Here is a 22,719-nt window from a genome sequence, read left to right as displayed (position 1 = left end):
TTTGAGAAGGAGTCTTGCTCTATTGCCCAGGTTGGAGTGTAATGGTGTGATGTCAGCTCACTGCAACCTTGCCTCCCAGGTTCAAGCGGTTCCCCTGTCTCAGCCTCATGAGTAGCTGGGATTACAGGAGCACGCCGCCATGCCTGGCTAGTTTTTTGTATTTTAGTAGAGACAGGGTTTCACTGTGTTGCCCAGGCTGGTCTCGAACGCCTGACCTCAGGTGATCCACCCGTCTCAGCCTCCCAAAGTGCTGGGATTACAGGAGTGAGCCACTGTGCCTGGCTATTGTCATTTATTAAGGAAAATATCATATACTCATTAACATACTCATTTTAGCAAGTTCAAATCATTTACAAGAGTATGAAGGTATAAGTAAAAGAGCTCTTCCCCCAATTCCATTCCCATCTAAAACCACTCTAACAATAAGGTATGTATTCTTCCAAATTTTGTTCTTTTATTCTGTGCTTATACAAATATATATATTGTATATATATTTGATCATCATATTAGATTTTAAGATGATTAATTTCTGGAAGAAGCAGCAGCAAAATTAAATGCTGTTCTAACAAGAATAACATATGAACTGTATAGCTGGGATATATTTTAAAATTTCACTTCATTTTGGAGCAATGTCTTGAAGTTTAGATCAACTATGGACTTGAGGACATAAGAGAAAACTGTTCAGTCCTTGAGTCTGCAGGGATTTAGACCTTCACAGCCGTAAACATTAGGTCTAATTTGGCCCGAGCCCCTTAGAATGGCAATTGATCTTCAGGACCAAATCCTAATAACCCAGACCAGTACAAATCAAAATCTGACCCACTTCAAATAAATCTGAAAGATTTTTTGCTCTGTATTTTACTGTTATTCTTGTTGATTTTAGTAAATTTATTCCGTCCTTTTTGGAAGAAGTTTTATAGTTGTTGCCCCCACCATAGCTCTACATAATGTGCTTTAAATCATTATTTTTATAATATAGATTACTAGAATTCATTCAAACTAAAGAAAAAAATCAGAAGATTTTGGTCTGTAGTTTTGATTCTTCTTTCTGTATAGGTGACATCACCAGAACAAAACGTCTCTACGTTGAGCCCTATTTCTACCGTTTCTTTGAACTCAAGAGATGAAGACTTCATGGTAGAATTCTCTGAGACGTCCCTGAAAGCAAGAACTTTACCTGATGATCTTCATTTTCTCAACTTGGAGGGTAGTCGTTACCATATTGTTCTAATATCTGTCTATTCATTTAAGAGATGAAATTTTTTATTTGAGAGATTATTACACTAAATATATCTTAGAACCAGATTCAGTGTCATACGCCTTGAAGCCTTTCCATAACTTTTCTTCCTTTGAACTTTTTCTATCATAGATAGCTATTCCAGGTACAATATTCCCTTCTAGCTATCTAGTTCCTTCTTGTTTCTCCTCCCAACTTTGTCAACACAGAGCCCTGAAAGTATTTTCTACCATTGTCAGTACTTCTCACAGCTGTAACTGCAGCATCTGACCCCTTTACAGCCCCTTCCTGTTCCAGAGGAATGACTGATTGCAAATGTCTCATCAACACCATTGATTGACCTTAGCATAACCTCTTAGTTTCTCTTTTTGCTTTGGGATCCTGAACGCTTCAACTGCTGTTCCACACTTGCATTCCTAGGACTCTGGATTTTCATATATTTTGGCCTTTCACTATGAGTCAGCTTCTGCTTTTTGATGAATATAATACTATTCTCTAGGATCCCTTTCACTAAAATTTCTTTTCTTCTCTCTTTTCTTATAATCTTATCAATATATCTTCCCCTGATTCTGAATTTATGTTGGGTGAGGGGTGAGTTGTAGATGATTTTTTTGATTTTGGATGGATGATACAAAAAATTTTGTAATGTGAATTGGTAGTTGGGTTAGAGAAGGTTTTATGGGTGTGCTTGGTAGAAGACAACAAGGTAGAGAAGAATCAAATACACGGGAGTGGGTATTCAAGAACAAGTGATATGGTAATGAACAGTAGATGATTTTCACAGTTATACCATGAATCTTTTAGTTTAATGGATTTTTAACTTTTCTGTCAGTGTTACTTGATTGACTTGTTAGAATTACAGCATAGCACTTTATAAAAGAATATTCATTGGCTCACCTACTGCTCTGCTACTTTCCAGATGATCTCCAGAGTGTATTTCCAACAAAACAAAAACTCTGTCAGGAAGGTACATTATTATAAAATAGGTATCCATAGTATTGTCAGATAAAAACTATCAGCTTGCATAATTCTGATGCAGTATTATTCATTTGTTTATATATTCAACAAATATTTATTGCTTCTTAGATTTTTAGGAATATATCACTAAAGCTGCTGACACACAGAAAGAATCATTAGAATCATTAAACTCTTTCAGACAGAATTTGCCATGAGTTTACCAGAATTCTACTCTTATCAAACACCATTAGATCAAAGTAAAGCTAAAATCTTTTTTACTCTGAAGGGTAACATAATTCATGAGTGTAAAAATATCTAAAGGAAGTTACAATCACATAGTCATATAAGTGAACCATGAATTTCAGTCTCTGGAGAAAGAATGAAAGTAGATATAAAAAACTAGTCCAGGTTCTTATCCTGACTCTGCCACTTTGTAGTTATGCTACCTCTAAGCCTTTGTAATCTCATTTGTAAAGTGAGAATGATGCATTTTTTGGTTGTTGTTAGCTTTAAAGTGCTTTGAAAATGTTAAGTGCTATATAAACATAATTTAGTAATTAGGAAAAAAATCATTAGTTAAGGAGGAGAAGAAAAAGAGGGACTTCATCAACCCTAAAAATGTTTCAGTATATATGAATTAAGCTTTGAAATCTTTATTTTTTGAGATTAAAACCATTAATTTTTTTTAAGGAAATAAAATAATATGATTTTTTTTTTCAGGGCAAGTTGCTACTTTTTGCTTTTGTACACCCACTGTTTTCTAGAGCCTAGGTGATAACTAGTAGAACATTTTTATTTAATTAGCATTTTGTTTTTTCAGGGATGAAAAAATCCAGTTCTCTGGAGAATGAGAACCTTCAAAGGCTTTCATTAGTAAGTAGAACCCAGGTTCCACTTATTATTTTGCCACCTACTGATGGGCCAGCTGACTTAGACTCTCATTTGTGTGTGATCAACTCTAACACATACCAGTCTTCTGGTTCCCCCATGCTCAACTTGTGTGAAAAGTCAGCAGTTCTTTCTTTTAGCATTGAGCCTGAGGACCAAAATGAAACCTCTTTCTCTGAAGAATCTGGGGAAGTGACTCCAGGGGATGTTTCACTTCTCAATAATATATCTACTCAGAGCAAGTGGCTGAAATATCAAAACACATCCCAATGCAACGTGACTACTCCAGACAGAGTTGATAAGAGAATAACTGATGGCTTTTTTGCTGAGGCTGTTTCTGGGATGCATTTTAGAGACATAAGTAAAAGACAGGGTGATGTTGTCAATGAAAACTCTTTGAACTCTGTGCATTTGCAAATGATAAAAGGCATGCTCTATCAACAGCAGCAGGATTTTAGCAGCCAAGAATTGGTTTCCAGAAAGAAAGTACTTTCTCTGAATTTAAAGCAGACTTCTAAGACAGAGGAAATTAAAAATGTATTAGGAGAGTCTACCTGCTACAACTATAGTGTAAAGGATTTACAGGTGAGGAAATGTACCAGTCTTGTACATTTTTCCAATAGTTATTGTCTGAATTTCAACAAAAGAATTAACAAAATATACTGCATAGGAGCAATTTGAACAGATGGCTTTTTTTGATCCTAACTCTGAGCTGCAGTCACATCATGTTTTACTTAAAATCTCTCGTAATAGTAGTGAACATTGAATGAAATGATTTATTTGAAAGTATCTGGTACAGTGTCTGGTACATTATCAATACTTAATAAGTGATAGCTCCTATTTTTGTTTCCATCACTACTACCATTACAATGATTGTTTTTACTTTTGACTGTCAATTGTGTTTGCTGATTAAGTCATCATTAGGGTAAAAGTGCATCTTATTTCACGTTAATTGTGAATAATCCTTATTATAGTCATAACCAGAAATAAAGATACATAATGATCCATTCACATCAGTTAAACTTTTCCTAGCAAAAAATATATAAAAACTTATTAAGGGGCAGATAAGAAAAGTTACTCTTATTTAGGGTTAAAAATGCCATTTGTAGGTATTCTTGCTGTATTTGTTTTCTCATTTAAAATTTGAAAGTAATTTTCAAGAATCCTAGAAATCAAAAGAATTAATTAAAAAAATAAGTCTATGAAAAATAATTTACTTTTTAGTAAACGGTATTTTTCTGGAGTTGCTATGATAACTTGAATTATTCCATTGCAGGAGATAAGTGGCTCTGAGCTATGTTTTCCAAGTGGGCAGAAAATAAAATCTGCTTATCTTCCCCAAAGGCAAATTCACATACCAGCTGTTTTTCAGTCTCCTGCTCATTATAAGCAGACTTTCACATCTTGCCTCATAGGTATGGCTGTTGAGTTTTTATTGTATTACGATTGCTGCTTCATGTAAGTAGTAGAATTGTGAGAGTATGATACATTATATTGTGAATTTTCATACTAAGTATCTCATTCAAGATTTGTTATTTTTCATGTGTTCTAGTTTTTGAACAGTAACTTTTATTCTAATTTCAGATCAAAACTGAGTTTTAAAAGTGGGAGATGACAATCTTCTTCTTTTTTTTTTTTTTTTTGAGACAGGATCTCACTCTGTTGCCCAGGCTGGAGTGCAGTGGAGCAGTCTTGGGTCACTGCAACCTTGCCTTCCAGACTCAAGCAATCCTCCCGCTTCAGCCTCCCCAGTAGCTGGAACCACAAGTGCACACCACCATACCCAGCTAATTTTTTTTTTTTTTTTTTTGAGATGGAGTCTCGCTCTGTCCCACAGGCTGGAGCGTAGTGGCCCCATCTCGGCTCACTGAAGCTCTGCCTCCCAGGTTCATGCCATTCTCCTGCCTCAGCGTCCGGAGTAGCTGGAACTACAGGCGCCTGCCACCATGCCCGGCTAATTATTTTGTGTGTTTTTAGTAGAGACGGGGTTTCACCGTGTTAGCCAGGATGGTCTCGATCTCCTGACCTCGTGATCCACCCGCCTCAGCCTCCCAAAGTGCTGGGATTACAGGTGTGAGCCACCGCACCCGGCCAACCCAGCTAATTTTTGTATTTTTAGCAGAAATGAGGTTTCACCATGTGGCTCAGACTGGTCTTGAACCCCTGGGCTCAAGCAGTCTACTCACCTTGGCCTCCCAAAGTGCTTTGATTACAGGCATGAGCCACCACACTTGGCCAATATTATCTTTTACAAGTTAAGAGTTTTTCTTTCTTTCTTTTTTTTTTTTTTTTAAGTAGAAGTGTTAAATTTAGCAGAAAATAACTTTTAAAAATGGAAATTCGTATTAGGTATGACTGTTTAAAGGCTATTCAAATTTAGCTACAAACAGCACATGTAATACAAACAAAATTATTTTGTATTTAATTTTCTGCTCTATCTCTTTTTTTTTGTAGAACATCTAAATATATTGCTGTTTGCGTTAGCACAAAACTTGCACAAAGCTCTTTCAAAAGTTGACATATCATTTTACACATCATTGAAGGGAGAGAAACTGAAAAACGTAGAAAATAATGTGCCATCCTGCCATCATAGTCAACCTGCAAAACTTGTCATGGTTAAAAAGGAAGGTCCAAATAAGGTATTCTTGCTTCCCCTCCCCCTACCATACCAAATACTTCTCTTATAAAGGGTTTAGGTACCTATTACTTCATGATAAGCTTAAAGAGTGAGTCTTAAGAGCTTTCTATTTGAGGTGTTAGTACCTAACACACATTAAATTCTCAAAGTTTTATTGAAAGAATGATCTGTGCTCTAGGATACAAAAATATGAGTTAAAATTAACCTTCAAGTTGCTTAGGAACTTTTTGTGTAGTATTTTAATTTTATTTTTATTATTATTATTTTTTTAGAGACAGGGTCTCACTGTTGCCCAGGCTGGAGTGCAGTGCCTTGATCATAGCTCGCTGCAGCCTTAAACTTCTGGGCTCAAGCCATCCTCCTGCCTTGGCTTCCCAAAGTGCTAGGATTACAGGCATAAAAGCCACTGTGCCCACCTGAAAATTTTACATACTTCTGTAATTGATAAAATAGGAGGAATATGCCTAAGTTATAGTGAGATCACTGAGAAGGGGGATGTGTTTCAACCTGAGAGCTTAGAGATTTCAGAAATGAGCCTGAAAGAAATGAAGGTTGAAACTAGTCTACCATGTAATCCCCAGTACAAGTAACAGATAAGCCCAGAGGAATAGAAAAGTATGCTGACTTAATTTATATTGTTAATAATATATTATGGAGGGAGTCAGGTTAATAAAACGTAGGTTGATTGATGACTTATACTCACTGTAGAACTGTGCTTTCATTCATAATACAATTTGCTTCCACCGTTTGCATATCCCACTTTATTGTTAGCTAAGTGTATAAATTTGGATTTAAATTTAGGCGTCAAAAGCCAAAATTCGTAAATAGTGGTATAACTGTGGACTAAAATATAGCTACTAAAAGTCTTTGTTTTCTTTTTAAGATTATTTGATGACATAGTTTCATGCTCATACTATGTTGTTGGGTACAAAGGGTAGGTTACGGAGTAGAAAATGTATCATCTGAGTTTTGTTTAAAAAATTTTACGTGTGTTTGTTCTTGTTGGGTTGTGGTGTGTGTGTACTTATGTGAATGAGAAAAAAAGATAGAAAGAAATGGATAAGATATTCAGTGTTTCTGGGCAGCTTTCAGGTTGTTGATAGTGAACATTTTAAAGCAGAAAAACAAATTTTCAAATAAGCTTTTACTCTCAGAATAATGTAATTTTTTGATAAAGAGAAAGTAAATGGAAAAGCAGGTGGTTTTAAATTAATAATAAAGTTAAGTTGTATAGTGACTAATTTACTGGAGTACAGTAATGCCAAGCAGTTTGCATAGAAACCTTGACAAACACAAAAATAATCGAAAAGTAAAAGCTTTTTTTTCACTAAATGTTGATCTTTTTTCTTTCGCCTTAGGGTCGTCTCTTTTATACATGTGATGGACCCAAAGCTGATCGATGTAAATTCTTTAAATGGCTTGAGGACGTGACTCCAGGATATTTAACACAGGAAGGAGCTCGACCTGGCATGGTTTTAAGTGATATTAAGAGTATTGGCTTGTACTTAAGAAGTCAAAAGATACCACTCTATGAGGAATGCCAGCTTTTGTTGAGGTATGTTTTATAGTACCAAGCGATTGCCTGTGATTATATAAGAGAACGACAGCCTTCACAGAACTATCATCAGTTTTAAAAGAGATTAAGATAGGAAAACTATTTAAAAGATGGAATACCTCAGTTTCTAAACCTGCAAAATGGGAATAAGTCCTTTTTTTGTTTGTTTGTTTGAGACGGAGTCTCGTTCTGTCGCCCAGGCTGGAGTGCAGTGGCCGAATCTCAGCTCACTGCAAGCTCTGCCTCCCGGGTTTACGCCATTCTCCTGCCTCAGCCACCCGAATTGCTGGGACTAAAGGCACCCGCCACTTCGCCCGGCTAGTTTTTTTTTTGTATTTTTTAGTAGAGACGGGGTTTCACCATGTTAGCCAGGATGGTCTCTATCTCCCGACCTCGTGATCCGCCCGTCTTGGCCTCCCAAAGTGCTGGGATTGCAGGCTTGAGCCACCACGCCCGGCCGTCTCTTTTTTTTTAATTATATAGTGACAAGATCTTGCTCTGTTGCCCAGGCTGGAGTGCAGTGGTGTGATCCTTAGCCCACTGCAGCCTTGAACTCTTGGGCTCCAGCTCTCCACCTGGCCCAGCCTCCTGAGTAGCTAGGACTTCAGGCCTATGCCACCACACCCAGCTAATTTGAATTTTTGTAGAGCTGGAGTCTTGCTATGTTGCCCAGGCTGGTTTCGAACTCCTGGACTGAAATGATCCTCCCACCTCAGCCTCCCGAAGTGCTGGAATTAGAGGCGTGAGCTACTATGCTCGGCCAGGGAATAAGTCTTTAAAGTTATTTTGGCTCCTTCTAAACATCAAACAGTGTGAGCAATATCAGTATAACTAGCAGGGTGCTATTTTTCTAACTTATTTTATGTATAGTTGGGGCTATTTTCCACAATCCTAAGGGAAACCCTATCCGAAAAATTATAGGAATAATTTTTAGCAGTGTGGCATAATAAATAACTGATTGTTTGCATGTCTGACCTACATAGCTTATAGGATAATAGAATGCTACTTTTTGGAAGTATGTCTTTTATAAAAGTTTAGATTATTCAAAATAAATATAAAGACCATTTGCATGGTGATTTAATAGTAACATTTTTATTGGGAGCCGATATATGCCAGGCCCTCTTGTAACTAGGCACTTCACAGGAATTTTTTTTTTTTTTTTTTTTTTGAGACGGAGTCTCACTGACTCCCAGGCTGGAGTGCAGTGGTGCGGTCTTGGCTCACTGCAGCTCTGCCTCCTGGGTTCACGCCATTCTCCTGCCTCAGCCTCCTGAGTAGCTGGGACTACAGGCGCCCGCCACCATGCCCGGCTAATTTTTTGTATTTTTAATAGGGACGGGGTTTCACCGTGTTAGCCAGGATGGTCTTGATCTCCTGACCTTGTGATCCGCCTGCCTTGGCCTCCCAAAGTGCTGGGATTACAGGCGTGAGCCACCGCACCCGGCCTCACATGAGTTATTTTATGTAATTATTATAATAGCCTGTAAGATGGAGATATGGGAATAAGTTATTCCCATTTTATAGTTTGGAAAATGAAGTTCCTCAAAAAAAAAAAAAAATAGAACTATCATGTGATCCAGCAATCCCAATCTTGGGTATGTATCCAAAAGAAAGGAAATAAGTATATCAAAGAGATACCTGCACTTTCATATTTATTTCAGCAGTAGTCACAATAGCCAAGATACGGAATCAACCTAAGTGTCTGTCAGAGGATGAATGGATAAAAAAAATGTGGTATATAAACACACACACACACACACGCACACACACACACACGCACACACACACACACAATGGGATCTTACTCAGGCATAAAAAAGACTGAAATCCTGTAATTTGCAACAACTGGAGGTCATTATGTTAAGTGAAATTAGCCAAAGGCCAGGCATGGTCTCACGCCTGTAATCCCAGAACTTTGGGAGGCCAAGGTGGGTGAATCACTTGAACACAGGAGTTCAAGACCAGCTTGGGCAACATGATGAAACCTTGTCTCTTGAAACCTGGTCTCTACAAAAAATAAAAAAATTAGCCAGGTGTGGTAGCCTGCACCTGTAGTCCCAGCTACTTGGGAGTCTGAAACAGGATAAGCCCAGGAGGTGGAGGTTGCGCTGAGCCAAGGTCATGCCACTGCACTTCCAGCCTGGGCAACAAAGCCAGACTCTGTCTCAATCAGTATCAAAAAAAAAAAAAAAAAAAAAAAAAAAAGAAGCCAGATACCAAAAGACAAATATTGCATGTTCTTACTCATATGTGGAGCTAAAAAAGGAGATCTTATGGAAGTAAGAGAGTAGAATGGTGGTTACCAGAAGCTGGGAAGAAAACGGGGTGGGAAATGAAGAGAGGTTGGTTAAAATGTAAAAAAAAAAAGAAAAAGGAATACAGTAGGGAAATTATAGTTAATAATTTATTGTATATTCAGAATAACTACAAGAGAAGAATTGTAATGTTCCCAACACAAAGAAAAGATCAGTGTTTGAAGTGATGAATGTCCCAGTTTCCCTGATTTGATTTGATCATTACACAATGTGTAAAGATACCAGGAGATCTCATGTACTCCTAAAGTATGTGTAACTATTACATACCAATAAAACAAATTAAATTTAAAGATTTTAAAAAGCACATGAGGTGTTCTATCTTTCAGATACTTTTCTATCTCAGTCTCTTCTAAAACTGATGACAGTTCTGTGAGAGTTGTTATTGTCTTACTTTGATAGAATATATTTATATTTTGTATACATGTATGAAAGTAGGTACACATATAAAACCTGGTTCTTTTCATACTGTATTTTAAAGATTTTCAAAAAACTTGCACCTTAATATTATTACAATTCATTTTTATTTTTTATTACCTTTCAGAAAAGGATTTGATTTTCAAAGAAAACAGTATGGCAAACTAAAGAAGTTTACTACTGTAAATCCTGAGTTTTATAATGAACCAAAAACCAAACTTTATCTTAAGCTGAGTCGGAAGGAAAGTTCTTCAGCTTATAGCAAAAGTGAGTTGATCTGATCATACTGGTGATTCAATCTAGCCTTCTGTCTCCATTACATACAACTGTATAAGTTGTTTATATTAAAGAATTTTATATTAAATTTTGAAAGTATAATATAGTACTATGTATTATATATAAACTAATTGTATAATAAATTAGACCATTTCTAAAAAACATATTTTAAGATGTTAGGGCTTTTTAAAAACTTCATTAAAAGGGATACCAAAAACATTTAATTATTTCTTGGAATCATATAAGTAAGTATATTGAGTCAACTGTGCCCTGATTTAAAGTCAAAAATAAACCGAAAATACGTAATAATAAGTTTGTTGATGCTGCTTCTTTTATTGTCTATGTAATTTGGCAACATTGAACCCCAAATTTTGTATATTTGGAAATAAAATCCTTTAAACATTTTCCCCCCCCGAGACAGAGTCTCACTCTGTTGCCAAGGCTGGAGTGCAGTAGCGTGATCTAGGCTCACTGCAACCTCTGCCTCCTGGGTTCAAGTGATTATTCTGCCTCAGCCTCCCGAGTAGCTGGGATTATTGGTGCACGCCACCAAGTTCAGCTAATTTTTGTATTTTTAGTAGAGATGGTTTCACCATGTTGGCCAACCTGGTCTTGAACTCCTGGCCTCAGGTGGTCCACCCACCTTGGCTACCATGGGATTATAGACATAAACCACCATGCCCGGCCAGCATTGAGTGTTTTTAAAGGACCTTAGGTGCACTAAGTTGGATTAATCATTATTTGTGATTTTGTGACCTACTCTTAGTCATTGGTCCTCACATAGCTCACTTTCATTTAGTTATTTACTTAGTTATTTAAAATAATATAATAAGCATTTGTGAGCCCACAAACCAAATCAAAATCTAGTACCTTTATACCAACCTACATTTAAGTTAACCCCACTACCTCATCTGGTCTCTCCAAACTCAAGGTAATTATCATTTTGATCCTTGCACACACCAACATTTTTCTTTCCTTTGTGTATAGATTTATGTAAATGAATTCCTAAAGAGCTAAATAAAATTTTTAGTTTTTTTAGACCTTACTAAAATGATGTCATTCTGTATATAATCTTTTGGAATTTATCTTTTTTTGGTTAGTATGTTGCTACAATTTATCCATGTTGTTCTTAAATCTAGTCTAGATTATTTGTTTTGACTGTTGTATAATATTTTGTAAACATGCTATAGTTTATTGTTTTCATTGTTTGGGTTTCTAAGTTTTACCACTGTGAACAGGGTGTTGTGAATATTCTTGTACAGTCTTGTAGATATGTACAGGTTTCTTTTGAATATTACTCTAGGAATAAAAATGCTGCATTACAGCATATGAAGATACTTCACACATCTTTAGATTGTAGTGCCAAATTGATTTCCAAAGTGGCTCTATCAGTTTGTATTCAACCTGAGTATAAGAGATCTTATAGAGCAACTCATTCAAATGAGTGTAAGATGATTGCATTGTGGTTTTAGCTTACATTTCTCTGCTCACCAGTGATGTTAAAATACTCTTCATGTGTTTATTAGTTACATGTGTTTCTTCTTAGCCATTTTACTATTGGGTTCTTTATAACCTTCTTTTATTTATAGAAGTTCTTTATGTGTTCTTCATATTAATTCTTTGTTGATTATGTATATTGTGAATATCTGCTCCTCAGATCATGTCTTTTCACTTACTTTAAGATATCTTTTTTTTTTTTTTTTTTTTTGAGACGGAGTCTTGCTCTGCCGCCCAGGCTGGGGTGCAGTGGCCGGATCTCAGCTCACTGCAAGCTCCGCCTCCCAGGTTTACGCCATTCTCCTGCCTCAGCCTCCCGAGTAGCTGAGACTACAGGCGCCCGCCACCTCACCCGGCTACTTTTTTGTATTTTTTAGTAGAGACGGGGTTTCACCGTGTTAGCCAGGATGGTCTCGATCTCCTGACCTCGTGATCCGCCCGTCTCGGCCTCCCAAAGTGCTGGGATTACAGGCTTGAGCCACCGCGCCCGGCCTAAGATATCTTTAGATAAATAAAAATCTTAATTTTAGAATAGTCATATTTATTGTAATCTTTTCTTTTTGACAGTGCTTTTTATATCTTATCTTAAAAATCTTTTCCTATGCTGAGTTCTAAAATTACTCACCTATATTTTCTACTAAATGTTTTACAGTTTGGTTTTTGACATTTAAATCTTTATTATTAATTTCCATAATTTTTTGAGGGAAGAGGTGGTGTTTGGTTACATGAATAAGTTCTTTAGTAGTGATTTCTGAGATTTTGCTACACCTATCACCTGATCAGTATACACTGTACCAAATTTGTAGTCTTTTATCCTTCACCGCCCCGCTTACCCTTTCCCCTGAGTCCCCAAAGTCCATTGTATTATTCTTATGCCTTTTCACCCTCATAACTTAGCTCTCACTTACGATTAGAGCATACGATGTTTGATTTTCCATTCGTGAGTTACTTCACTTAGAATTATCTCCAGTTCCATCCAGGTTGTTGCAAATGCCATTATTTGTGCCGTTTTATGACTGAATAGTATTCCATGGTGTGTGTGTGTGTGTGTCGGGGGGGTGTGTGTGTGTGTATCTATCTATATCACAATTTCTTTATCCACTCGTTGATCGATGGGCATTTGGGCTGGTTTCATATTTTCGTAATTGCGAATTGTGCTGCTATAAACGTGTAAGTATCTTTTTTGTGCAATGACTTCTTTTCCTCTGAATAGATACCCAGCAGTGGGATTGTTGGATCAAATGGTAGTTCTACTTTTAGTTCTTTAAGGAATCTCCACACTGTTTTCCACTGGTTGTACTCGATTACATTTCCACTAGCAGTGTAAAAGTGTTCCCTTTTCACCACATCCCTGCCAACAACTATTAATTTTGATTTTTTTGATTATGGCCATTCTTGCAGGAGTAAGGCAGTATTGCCTTGTGGTTTTGATTTGCATTTCCCTGATCATTAGTGATGTTGAGCATTTTTTCATGTTTGTTGGCCATTTGTATATCTTCTTTTGAGAATTGTCTATTCATATCCTTAGCCCACTTTTTGATGGCATCATTTGATTTTTTCTTGCTGATTTGTTTGAGTTTCTTGTAGATTCTGAGGTTACTCATTTGTCAGATGTATAGATTGTGAAGATTTTCTCCCACTCTGTGGGTTGTCTGTTTACCCTGATGATTGTTTCTTTTGCTGTGCAGAAGCTTTTTACTAATAGTTTAATTAAGTTCCATCTATCTTTTTTTTTTTTTTTTTTTTGAGATGGAGTCTCGCTTTGTCCCCAGCCTGGACTGCAGTGGCACGATCTCGGCTCACTGCAAGCTCCGCCTCCTGGATTCACACCATTTTCTAGCCTCAGCCTCCCGAGTAGCTGGAACTACAGGCGCCCACCAACACGCCCAGCTAATTTTTTGTATTTTTAGTAGAGACGGGGTTTCACCGTGTTAGCCAGGATGGTCTCGATCTCCTGACCTCGTGATCCGCCCGCCTCGGCTTCCCAAAGTGCTGAGATTACAGGCGTGAGCTATCGCGCCCGACCTATCTTTGTTTTTATTGTATTTGCTTTTGGGTTCTTGGTCATGAAGTCTTAGCCTAAGCCAGTGTCAGAAGGATTTTTCTGATGTTCTAGATGTTGAGTTGATTTTTGTATAAGGCAAGAGGCGAGGATCCAGTTTCATTCCTCTACATGTGGCTTGCCAATTATCCCAGCACCATTTGTTGAATAGGGGTTTTTTCCCCCACTCTATGTTTTTGTTTGTTTTGTCAAAGATCAGTTGGCTCTAAGTATTTGGTTTTATTTCTGGGCTCTCTATTCTGTTGATCTATGTGCCTATTTTTATACCAGTACCATGCTGTTTTGGTGGCTATGAGATTTAAATCTTCAGTCCACTTGAAGTTGACTCTTTTTTTCTTTCGTATATGGTGTGAAGTAGGGATCCGGTTTCATCTTTTCTTTTTAATTACCAATTTTGCTAGAATAGTAACCATTTTTTATTGATTAGTCTCTTTTCCTCACTGGTCTGAAATGCTACGTCTGTCATATAATCAGGTTTAAAGTAACTGTGTGTGTTCTGGAATCCCTATTTTATACTGTAGGTTAATTTGTATATTGTTGTGCCAGTTCCAGATTGCCTTAATTACCATAGCTTCATAAATCCGGATATCAAATTGTGCAAGTTCCCCTCTGTGTTCTTAGATGTGGCCTGGCTGTTCTTGGTCCTTTACTCTTTCATATATATTTTAGAATCATCTTATCACGTTTCATGAAAAACTTGTTGGGATCTTGATTGGAATTGTACCTATAAAGTTGAGAAGGGATGCCATCTTTAAAATACCAAGATTTAGAGCTGAGTATGGTGGCTCACACCTGAAATCCCAACACTTTGGGAGGCCAAGACAGGAGGATAGCTTGAACTCAGGAGTTTGGAGACCAGCCTGGGCAACATAGTGAGACCTTGTCTCAAAAAAAAAAAAAAAAAAAATTAAGGTTTAATACCATGTACTTGCTATATCTCTCTGTTTATTTAAATTTTTTTGTGACATCTTATAATAAAGTTTTGCAAATTTCCCTGTGGAAGTTTTGAATATTTTTATCTTAAATTTATTCATATTCTCTGATACCACTGTATTATTTGTGTTTTTGTTCTTCTGACCAGTCTTGCCTGAGGTTTGTCTTATTTTGTTATTTTTTTCGAAGAACTGACTTGGTTTTATTGATCAGAAGATCAGCAATGTATTTTTGTTTCATTTTTATTGTTGTTGTTGGCTTCCTCTCTAATTTTTATGATTTCTTCTATTTTGTTTAGGATAGTATCCTCTTCTTTTTTACACATCTTAAGTTGATACTTAGCTAATTTTGAGGCTTTTCTCTTCTCTAATACACTTATTAGGGCTGTAAGTTTTCCTTAAAGTACCACTCTATTTTTTTTTTTTTTTTTTTTGAAATGTAGTCTGGCTCTGTTGCCCAGGCTGAGTGCAGTGGTACAATCGTGGCTCACTGCAACCTCCACCTCCTGGGTTCAAGCAAATCTTCTGCCTCAGCTTCCCATACTCCCGTACCGGGACTATAGGCACCCACCACCACACCCAGCTAACTTTTTGTATTTTTAGTAGAGATAGGGTTTCACCATGTTGGTCAGGCTGGTCTTGAACTCCTCACCTCAAGTGATCTGCCTGCCTAGGCTCCCAAAGTGTTGAGTTTACAGATGTGAGCCTCCGCGCCTGGCCTACCACTCTATTTTTGCTGAAGTATTTTTTTCATTATAATTCAGTTTGTTTTAAATTTCCCATTATGATTTCTTTTTTAACCTGTGAGTCATTTAGCATTTGTTTTAATATTCAAAAATGTAGGGAATTTCTAGTTTAACTTTTTATTAACTTCTGACTTAAATATGTAATAGGTAGACATTTTTATTTTTATATTATTCTTTAAAATTTATTAAATTTATATATGTATGTATGTATGTATGTATGTTTGAGACAAGTCTTGCTCTGTTGCCCAGGATGGAGTACAGTGGCACGATCTCAGCTCACTGCAACCTCCGTCTCCCAGGTTCAAGCAATTCTCCTGTCTCAGCCTCCCAAGTAGCTGGGATTACAGGCACCCACCACAACACCCACTACATTTTTTTAGTTTTAGTAGAGACAGGTTTTCACCATGTTGGCCAGGCTAGTCTCAAACTCCTAGCCTCAAGTAATCTGCCCGCTTCAGCCTCCCAAAGTGTTGGGATTACAAGCGTGAACCACCGCAGCTGGCCTACTAAGGTTTTTGTACACTTGATCCTAGCCAAAAGACTGAGGAGCGATATTTTTAAGGCTGTTTTTAATGGCATAGTACAAGAGAAATGCATTTTCTCTAATTGTTGAATACAGAACTCTTTAATGGTCAGATCAAGCTTATTAATTGTCTTGTCCAGATCTTCTATATAGTCTTGCCAACTTTTTGTGGCAGTTGTCTAAGTAATTAAGGGAGATGAGTTGAAAATTTGTGGTGCACTCTCTCCCTGCTATTTATTACATTTTGCATCTTATATGTTAGGGCTATTTTATTTGGTACATATATATTTTAAATTATTATTAACCTCGGGGTAAACATATTATGTAGAGATGATCCTCTCCTTCTCTAATAATTTTTTCTTAAAAGTCTGTTAATATAGGTATGCTAAGTTTATTTTGACTAGTATTAGTTTCATAAGTCTTTTTTCATTTTTTAATCTTTGTTCTTATATTACAGGTGTTCCTTATAAACAGCATATGTCTCAATTTTAAAGATGTGACTTGTAAATAGAATAAGACCAATAGTTGACTTTATTATAATAATTGATACCTGGATATGTTTCTTTAATCTTAAATTATTTTTGTTTATTCTAATTTTACTATGCTTTTTAAAATCATTTCTTCTTCTTATTATTATTTTTTTGAGACAGAGTCTTGCTCTGTCGCCCAGGCTGGAGTACAGTGGCTGGATCTCAGCTCACTGCAAGCTCCGCCTCCCGGGTTCACGCGATTCTCCTGGCTCAGCCTCCCGAGTAGCTGGGACTACAAGCGCCCGCCACCTCGCCCGGTTAGTTTTTTGTATATTTTAGTAGAGACAGGGTTTCACCGTATTAGCCAGGATGGTCTTGATCTACTAAGTGATCTACACTTGTGACCTCGTGATCCGCCCGTCTCGGCCTCCCAAAGTGCTGGGATTACAGGCTTGAGCCACCGCGCCTGGCCTCATTTCTTATTTTTAAAAAATAAATCGATATTTAAATCTTATCCCTGCTCCCAATAAAACAGATACTTAGAAAACACCCACATCCCTTGGTTCTTCCCCTGATCCGTTTCCTTACTCTTCCCCCTCCTGCCCCCAGTTGACAAAATCTAGACTAGTGCTACTCAAGGTAGAGTCTGTAGGCTGATTCTGGTCCACAAACTTACTGGTTCCCAAAGAGAGCTGAGGAGCAGCTCCAGAATGTAGATCACCTATATCATTAGCATGCTGTTTAGTTTAGCTGTATTTTGTTTTATTTGTAGCAAGCTTTCTGAATGAAGGAAGCATTATGTTGATTTGTTGAATTATATTCTAGCACAAGCTTCTTGTTACAGACCAGTAACTGTTCAGGACAGCCTGCTTTGAGTAGTTCTAGTCTAAATCTTGAAACACTGGGTTAGCATACATCTATTTTCTATCTTTTTTGGATGATAATTTGGCTACATATAAAATTTTAGGTTCTAAGTTCTTTTCCTTTAATGCTTTCAACCTACAAAAACGGCACTTTCAAATATTTTAATCCAACATTTAATATACTTAGTTATCATCTTGTATTCGTTATTGTTGAAAAGTCTGATGGCACTGTGATTTGCTTTTTTTTTTTTTTTGAGACGTAGTCTTGCTCTGTTGCCAGGCTAGAGTGCAGTGGTGTGATCTCGGCTCACTGCAACCTCCGCCTCCTGAATGATGAGGTGATTCTCTTGCCTCAGCCTCACGATTAACGGACTACAGGCACACGCCACCACATGCAGCTAACTTTTGTATTTTTAGTAGAGATGGGGTTTCACCATTTTGGCCAGGATGGTCTCCATCTCTTGATCTTGTAATCCGCCCGCCTTGGCCTCCCAAAGTGCTGGGATTATAGGCATGAGCCACTGTGCCTGGCTTTTTTTTTTTTTAAGACAGAGTTTCACTCTCGTTACCCAGGCTGGAGTGCAGTGGTGCAATCTGGGCTCACTGCAACCTCCACCTCCTGGGTTCAAGTGGTTCTCCTGCCTCAGCCTCCCAAGTAGCTGGGATTACAGGTGTCTACCACTATACCTAGCTAATTTTTTTTTTTATTTTTAGTAGAGACAGTGTTTCACCATGTTGGCCAGGCTGGTCTCAAACTCCTAACCTCAGGTGATCCACCCACCTCGGCCTCCCAAAGTGCTAAGATTACAAGTGTGAGCCACCACGCCTGGCTGGCACTCTGATTCTTATTTCTTTATGTGTTATGTGCTCTTTCTGGCTGGGAGTTTTAGAATTTTCTCAATTACTTTGATAGTCTTGTATTTCTCTACACAGTGTCTAACTGGGTTTTTCCTGATTTCTCCTTTTGGGCACATTATGGACCTTTTAAATCTAAAGTTCATTATCTTTTTTTATACTTCTGGGAAATGAATCTTAATTATTTCTTCAAATAATCTTTCTTTTTTATCTCTTTATTCTTTCCCTCTTTTCTAGATCTTTTATTATTTAAATGTTAGCACTTCTGAATCTGTCTTCCAAATCTCTTAGTTTTTCCTTTATATTTCCTGAATTTTTGTCCTTTCTTCCTTCTGGGAAATATCATCAATATGATTATCTGAATTGGCTATTGATTCCTCAAATGTATTCATCCTGCTATTTATCAATTATATTTTTCCAACCTAATATTTGTGTTCGTTTCTTTTTCCTGTTTTTTGTTTTTTTGTTTGTTTGTTTTGTTTAATTTTTGAGACAGGGTCTCATTCTGTCACCCAGGCTGGAGTAGAGCAATCATGGCTCACTGCAGCATTGACCTCTTAGGCCCTAGTGATCCTCCCACCTCAGCCATCTGAGTAGCTGGGACTATAGGTTCAAGCCACTATACCCAGCTAATGTTTTAATTTTTTTGTAGTGATGGGGTCTTGCTATGTTGTCCTGGCACATCTCGAACTCTTGGGCTTAAGTGATCCCCGTGACTCAGCCTCCTAAAGTGTTGGGATTGTAGGCGTGAGCCATTGTGCCTGGCCTGTTTTCCTGTATGTATGTACATATGTATTTATTGAGATGAGTTCTCACTGTTTTGCCTAGGCTGGTCTCAAACTCTGGGGCTCAAGCAATTCTGTCATCTCAGCCTCCCAAGTAGCTAGGACTACAGTTGTGTGCCATTGCACTCAGCTGTTATTATTTTACATTGTTACTATCTTCCTTTACCTCTTTTTTTTTTTTTTTTAAGTCTTTGTGTTCCTTGAATGTCTTAATATTTTGGCCTGTGAACTCATTTTCCCCTGGCGGTATCAGCTTTTCTTTCTGGCAGTACATGTTGGGGAAGGCCCATTCCAGTCTGGTCAGCTCGAAGGAGCTCAGGGAGTTGAGGGTGTAACTGAGCTATGGGGTGGAGAGCCCCAGGCACTAGAAAACCACAGTTACCCACAGAATGATCCCTAAAGTGAAATCTAAAACCTCTGATTAAAAGGAAAATCCGCCGGGTGCGGTGGCTCAAGCCTGTAATCCCAGCACTTTGGGAGGCCGAGACGGGCGGATCACAAGGTCAGGAGATCGAGACCATCCTGGCTAACACGGCGAAACCCCGTCTCTACTAAAAACACAAAAAATTAGCCGGGCGAGGTGGCGGCGCCTGTGGTCCCAGCTACTCGGGAGGCTGAGGCAGGAGAATGGCGTGAACCCGGGAGGCGGAGCTTGCAGTGAGCTGAGATCTGGCCACTGCACTCCAGCCTGGGCGACAGAGCGAGACTCCGTCTCAAAAAAAAAAAATAAAAAAAAAAAAAAAATAAAATAAAATAAAATAAAAGGAAAATGCAACATTAAGATGTATCATTTCTTAGATTGTAAAATTCTTTAGCCCTAGGGGTTTGAAGGTGAAGTAGAGACTGCCTGTGATCAGTGAGTTACCATCTGTTTTTCTCCACACTTTATGGCATAGGGCTTGCATTGCCGCCCTGATTTTTTTTTTTTTTTTCCTCCAGAGGATTTCTGGACCAGAAGTATAAATTGCCTTATGGATAGGTAGGCCCTATGTGTCCCAGTACAATTGGGGATGGGGAAGAAGATGGGATGGGAAGCAAGAACAGAACCCCAGGAGGTTCCTCACCCTCTTTGATCCCCTCCTCCTCTACAGGCCTTCTGCACTTGGCCAAAATCACTTCAGGTACACAAACCCCGGTTCAAAACAGGCCCTCCAACTTGAGATTTTCCATGGTTTTCTCCACTTCTCTCTCTGTTCCCCACAGAAAGGAAGCCAACAATCATACTAATTCAGCATCTTAGATGACACCAGAATCAGGAATCTCCTATGTCTTTATTTTTAATTCAAAAGTTTTTTTGAGCATTGTTTTGCATGTTTTGAATTATGTTATTAATTTAGTAAGTAAAAAGAATTTATAATGTGACCTTTGAAGGAAACTTTTGTGCAGGAACATTATGTATGTTTTTATTTTTTAAATGTATATCACATAGAAGACATTCATGAAGTGGTTGGATTTTTAGAAATTAAACGTTTGAGATCATTTTTTAAAAATTAAAAATCTCCAAACCAGCATTTGAGGAAAAAAAGAAAAAAATTAACAAGTAATACATAAATAGATACAATGAAAAATCAAGGTATAAAGAAATATATACAGTTAAAAGTGAAAGTCTTACTTTAATACCTTTCATTTTCATTCCTTATAGGTTACCATTTTGAAATGCATATGATTAAATAATTACTAGATATATTCAGTCTTAAGGTTCTCTTTAGTTTATTTTCTTCACTGGAATCTCTCATTCCTATTTGCAGCAGGGAAAGTTTAAGATGAATCCAATTTGATAGATTTTGTCCAATAAATTTCAGACTCATTTGGGTATTGAAATCTTAGTCGCTGCCCAGTTTAGTCTCTCTTTCAGGGCTTCCACACCTTTCTCATTTCTAAAAACCCTATTCCTCCCTGTGCCTACTTTTAATATCACAAGATACACATGCTAATTACTAAGTAGTTGCTAGAGAGGAGGAAGGTCCGCTTTCCTGAAAGAGGCTTGTTAGTGAAAATGGGATAGTATATTGCTTTTTTGTGATTATTTCTCAGCTTGCTAGAACTGCTTATATCCTTATTGATCTGATCTTTGGCACTATTCCAATTGCTGATGCCCTGGCAGTTGGTTTTCTCAGCCTGAACTGAGTCCAATATTACTTTTTTTGTAGTGTGTTAAGTGGTTGCTGTGGTCTAAATGTGTCCCCCCGCCCTCCACTCCCCCCACCAAATACATATTTTGAAATTTGATTGCCAGTGTATTAAGAGCTGGGACCTTTGGGAGATGATTAAGTCATGTGGGCACTGCATAACTTAGTCCTGCATGGGATTAGTGACCTTATAAGAGAGGTTAAAGGGAGTACCTTGGCCCCTTTGCACCAGTGAGAGTGAGCCTTCACTGGTTATTCACTGGTGCTCTACTGGCACCTTGATCTTGGACTTTTTAGCTTCCAGAACTGCTATGAGAAATAAATTTCTGCTATTTGTGAATTACTAATTTAAGATATTTTGTTATAGCAGCCTGAACAGACTAATACAATAGTCTTATGGGCTAGCCCATGTCCTGCCTTCTTAGGAGTTCTGTGGGTTCATGCAAAACCTAGGGATTTCCATTGTAGCAAACTCATCTTCCCATGTGATGTCTCTGCCCTGCTTCTTCCTCACCCTGTAATTCTGCCATCTCTTTAGTCTTTTTCTGTGTGATTCAAGAGGTACTGTATTAATTGCAGAATCTGATGTTGGTTCTTTTGTTCAGGAGCACTCCCAACCTTTAGGTTGATAGTTGATGAATATCTTTCCAGAGCTTTACTTCTCATCATGTGTACGTATATGTGTACTATAGATGTATGTACACACATGTGCAAATATATATAATTTTTAAAAATATAGAACCATTCTGTATGTGTCTGTGTAGTGTTTAAAAATGTTTGTCTTCACACCAACATGGCTCATGTATACATATGTAACAAACATGCACGTTGTGCACATGTACCCTAGAACTTAAAGTATAATTAAAAAAAAAAAGTTTGTCTTTTCAGATGATCTTTGGGTGGTTTCAAAAACCCTAGACTTTGAGCTGGATACTTTTATTGCATGTAGTGCTTTCTTTGGACCATCGTCTATCAATGAGATAGAAATACTGCCTTTGAAAGGCTATTTCCCTTCCAACTGGCCCACTAACAGTGAGTATTACTATGTTCATTTTAGTTTATATTTGAAAAGAATGATAGACAAGATGCACTGTTTGATTAAAGCCAATAAAAAGCACCCAACTCTAGTTTCTACTATTGTGTACAGTGTGTTCCTGAAAATGTGTATGAAAGTTGAATATATAGATATTTCTGTGAGGAAGAATGGTATGTGGGGGATTGTTTTGTTCTAATTTTCTAATTAGATTGTTCTGATTTTCTGTTTTCCATACATTTCTATGAAGTAATTGAGGAAAAAAAGCAAGAAAGTGTTTAAAAATTATACAAATACTACTGTATGGCACAAATGATATGTTGATTAAAGGAAACTGCTGGCTGTGAAGTTGTGCTACAATGTACTAACTCAAAACAGGTGTTCTTGTTCATTTGTTGATATATGGAAGTCCAAATATGATTTAAATTATGCAATTTATGGGTACCCATTATAAAATGAATGAGCAGATAGCATAGTAATTTAATGAATATAAGTTTGGGATCTGTGTGTGTGTGTTTAAGGGTTTGTTTTATGTCATGTGCTT

At 37.5% G+C, this 22,719-nt stretch overlaps 1 protein-coding gene across 6 annotated transcripts in view; it reads left to right on the top strand.

The window, feature by feature from the left end:
• ZGRF1 (zinc finger GRF-type containing 1) overlaps positions 1 to 22,719 on the top strand; it is an 85,558-nt gene that overhangs the window by 39,598 nt on the left and 23,241 nt on the right. For 2 of the 6 annotated variants that reach the window (XM_078002159.1, XM_015139053.3), the window contains 8 exons: positions 1,057 to 1,207; positions 3,015 to 3,067; positions 3,527 to 3,667; positions 4,359 to 4,497; positions 5,537 to 5,721; positions 7,079 to 7,275; positions 10,132 to 10,271; positions 22,031 to 22,174. In XM_078002159.1, the coding sequence (XP_077858285.1) occupies positions 1,057 to 1,207; positions 3,015 to 3,067; positions 3,527 to 3,667; positions 4,359 to 4,497; positions 5,537 to 5,721; positions 7,079 to 7,275; positions 10,132 to 10,271; positions 22,031 to 22,174 (1,150 nt within the window). Of the gene's footprint in view, positions 1 to 1,056; positions 1,208 to 3,014; positions 3,668 to 4,358; positions 4,498 to 5,536; positions 5,722 to 7,078; positions 7,276 to 10,131; positions 10,272 to 22,030; positions 22,175 to 22,719 lie in introns of all 6 variants that reach the window. The other 4 variants (XM_078002160.1, XM_015139054.3, XM_015139051.3 and 1 more) reach the window with 2 other exon arrangements.

Source organism: Macaca mulatta, chromosome 5 (genome assembly GCF_049350105.2).
Source record: "Macaca mulatta isolate MMU2019108-1 chromosome 5, T2T-MMU8v2.0, whole genome shotgun sequence".
Taxonomy (NCBI): Eukaryota; Metazoa; Chordata; class Mammalia; order Primates; family Cercopithecidae; genus Macaca; species Macaca mulatta.
Note: the sequence above shows the minus strand (reverse complement) of the source record. Positions and strands in the feature narration are given on the sequence as shown.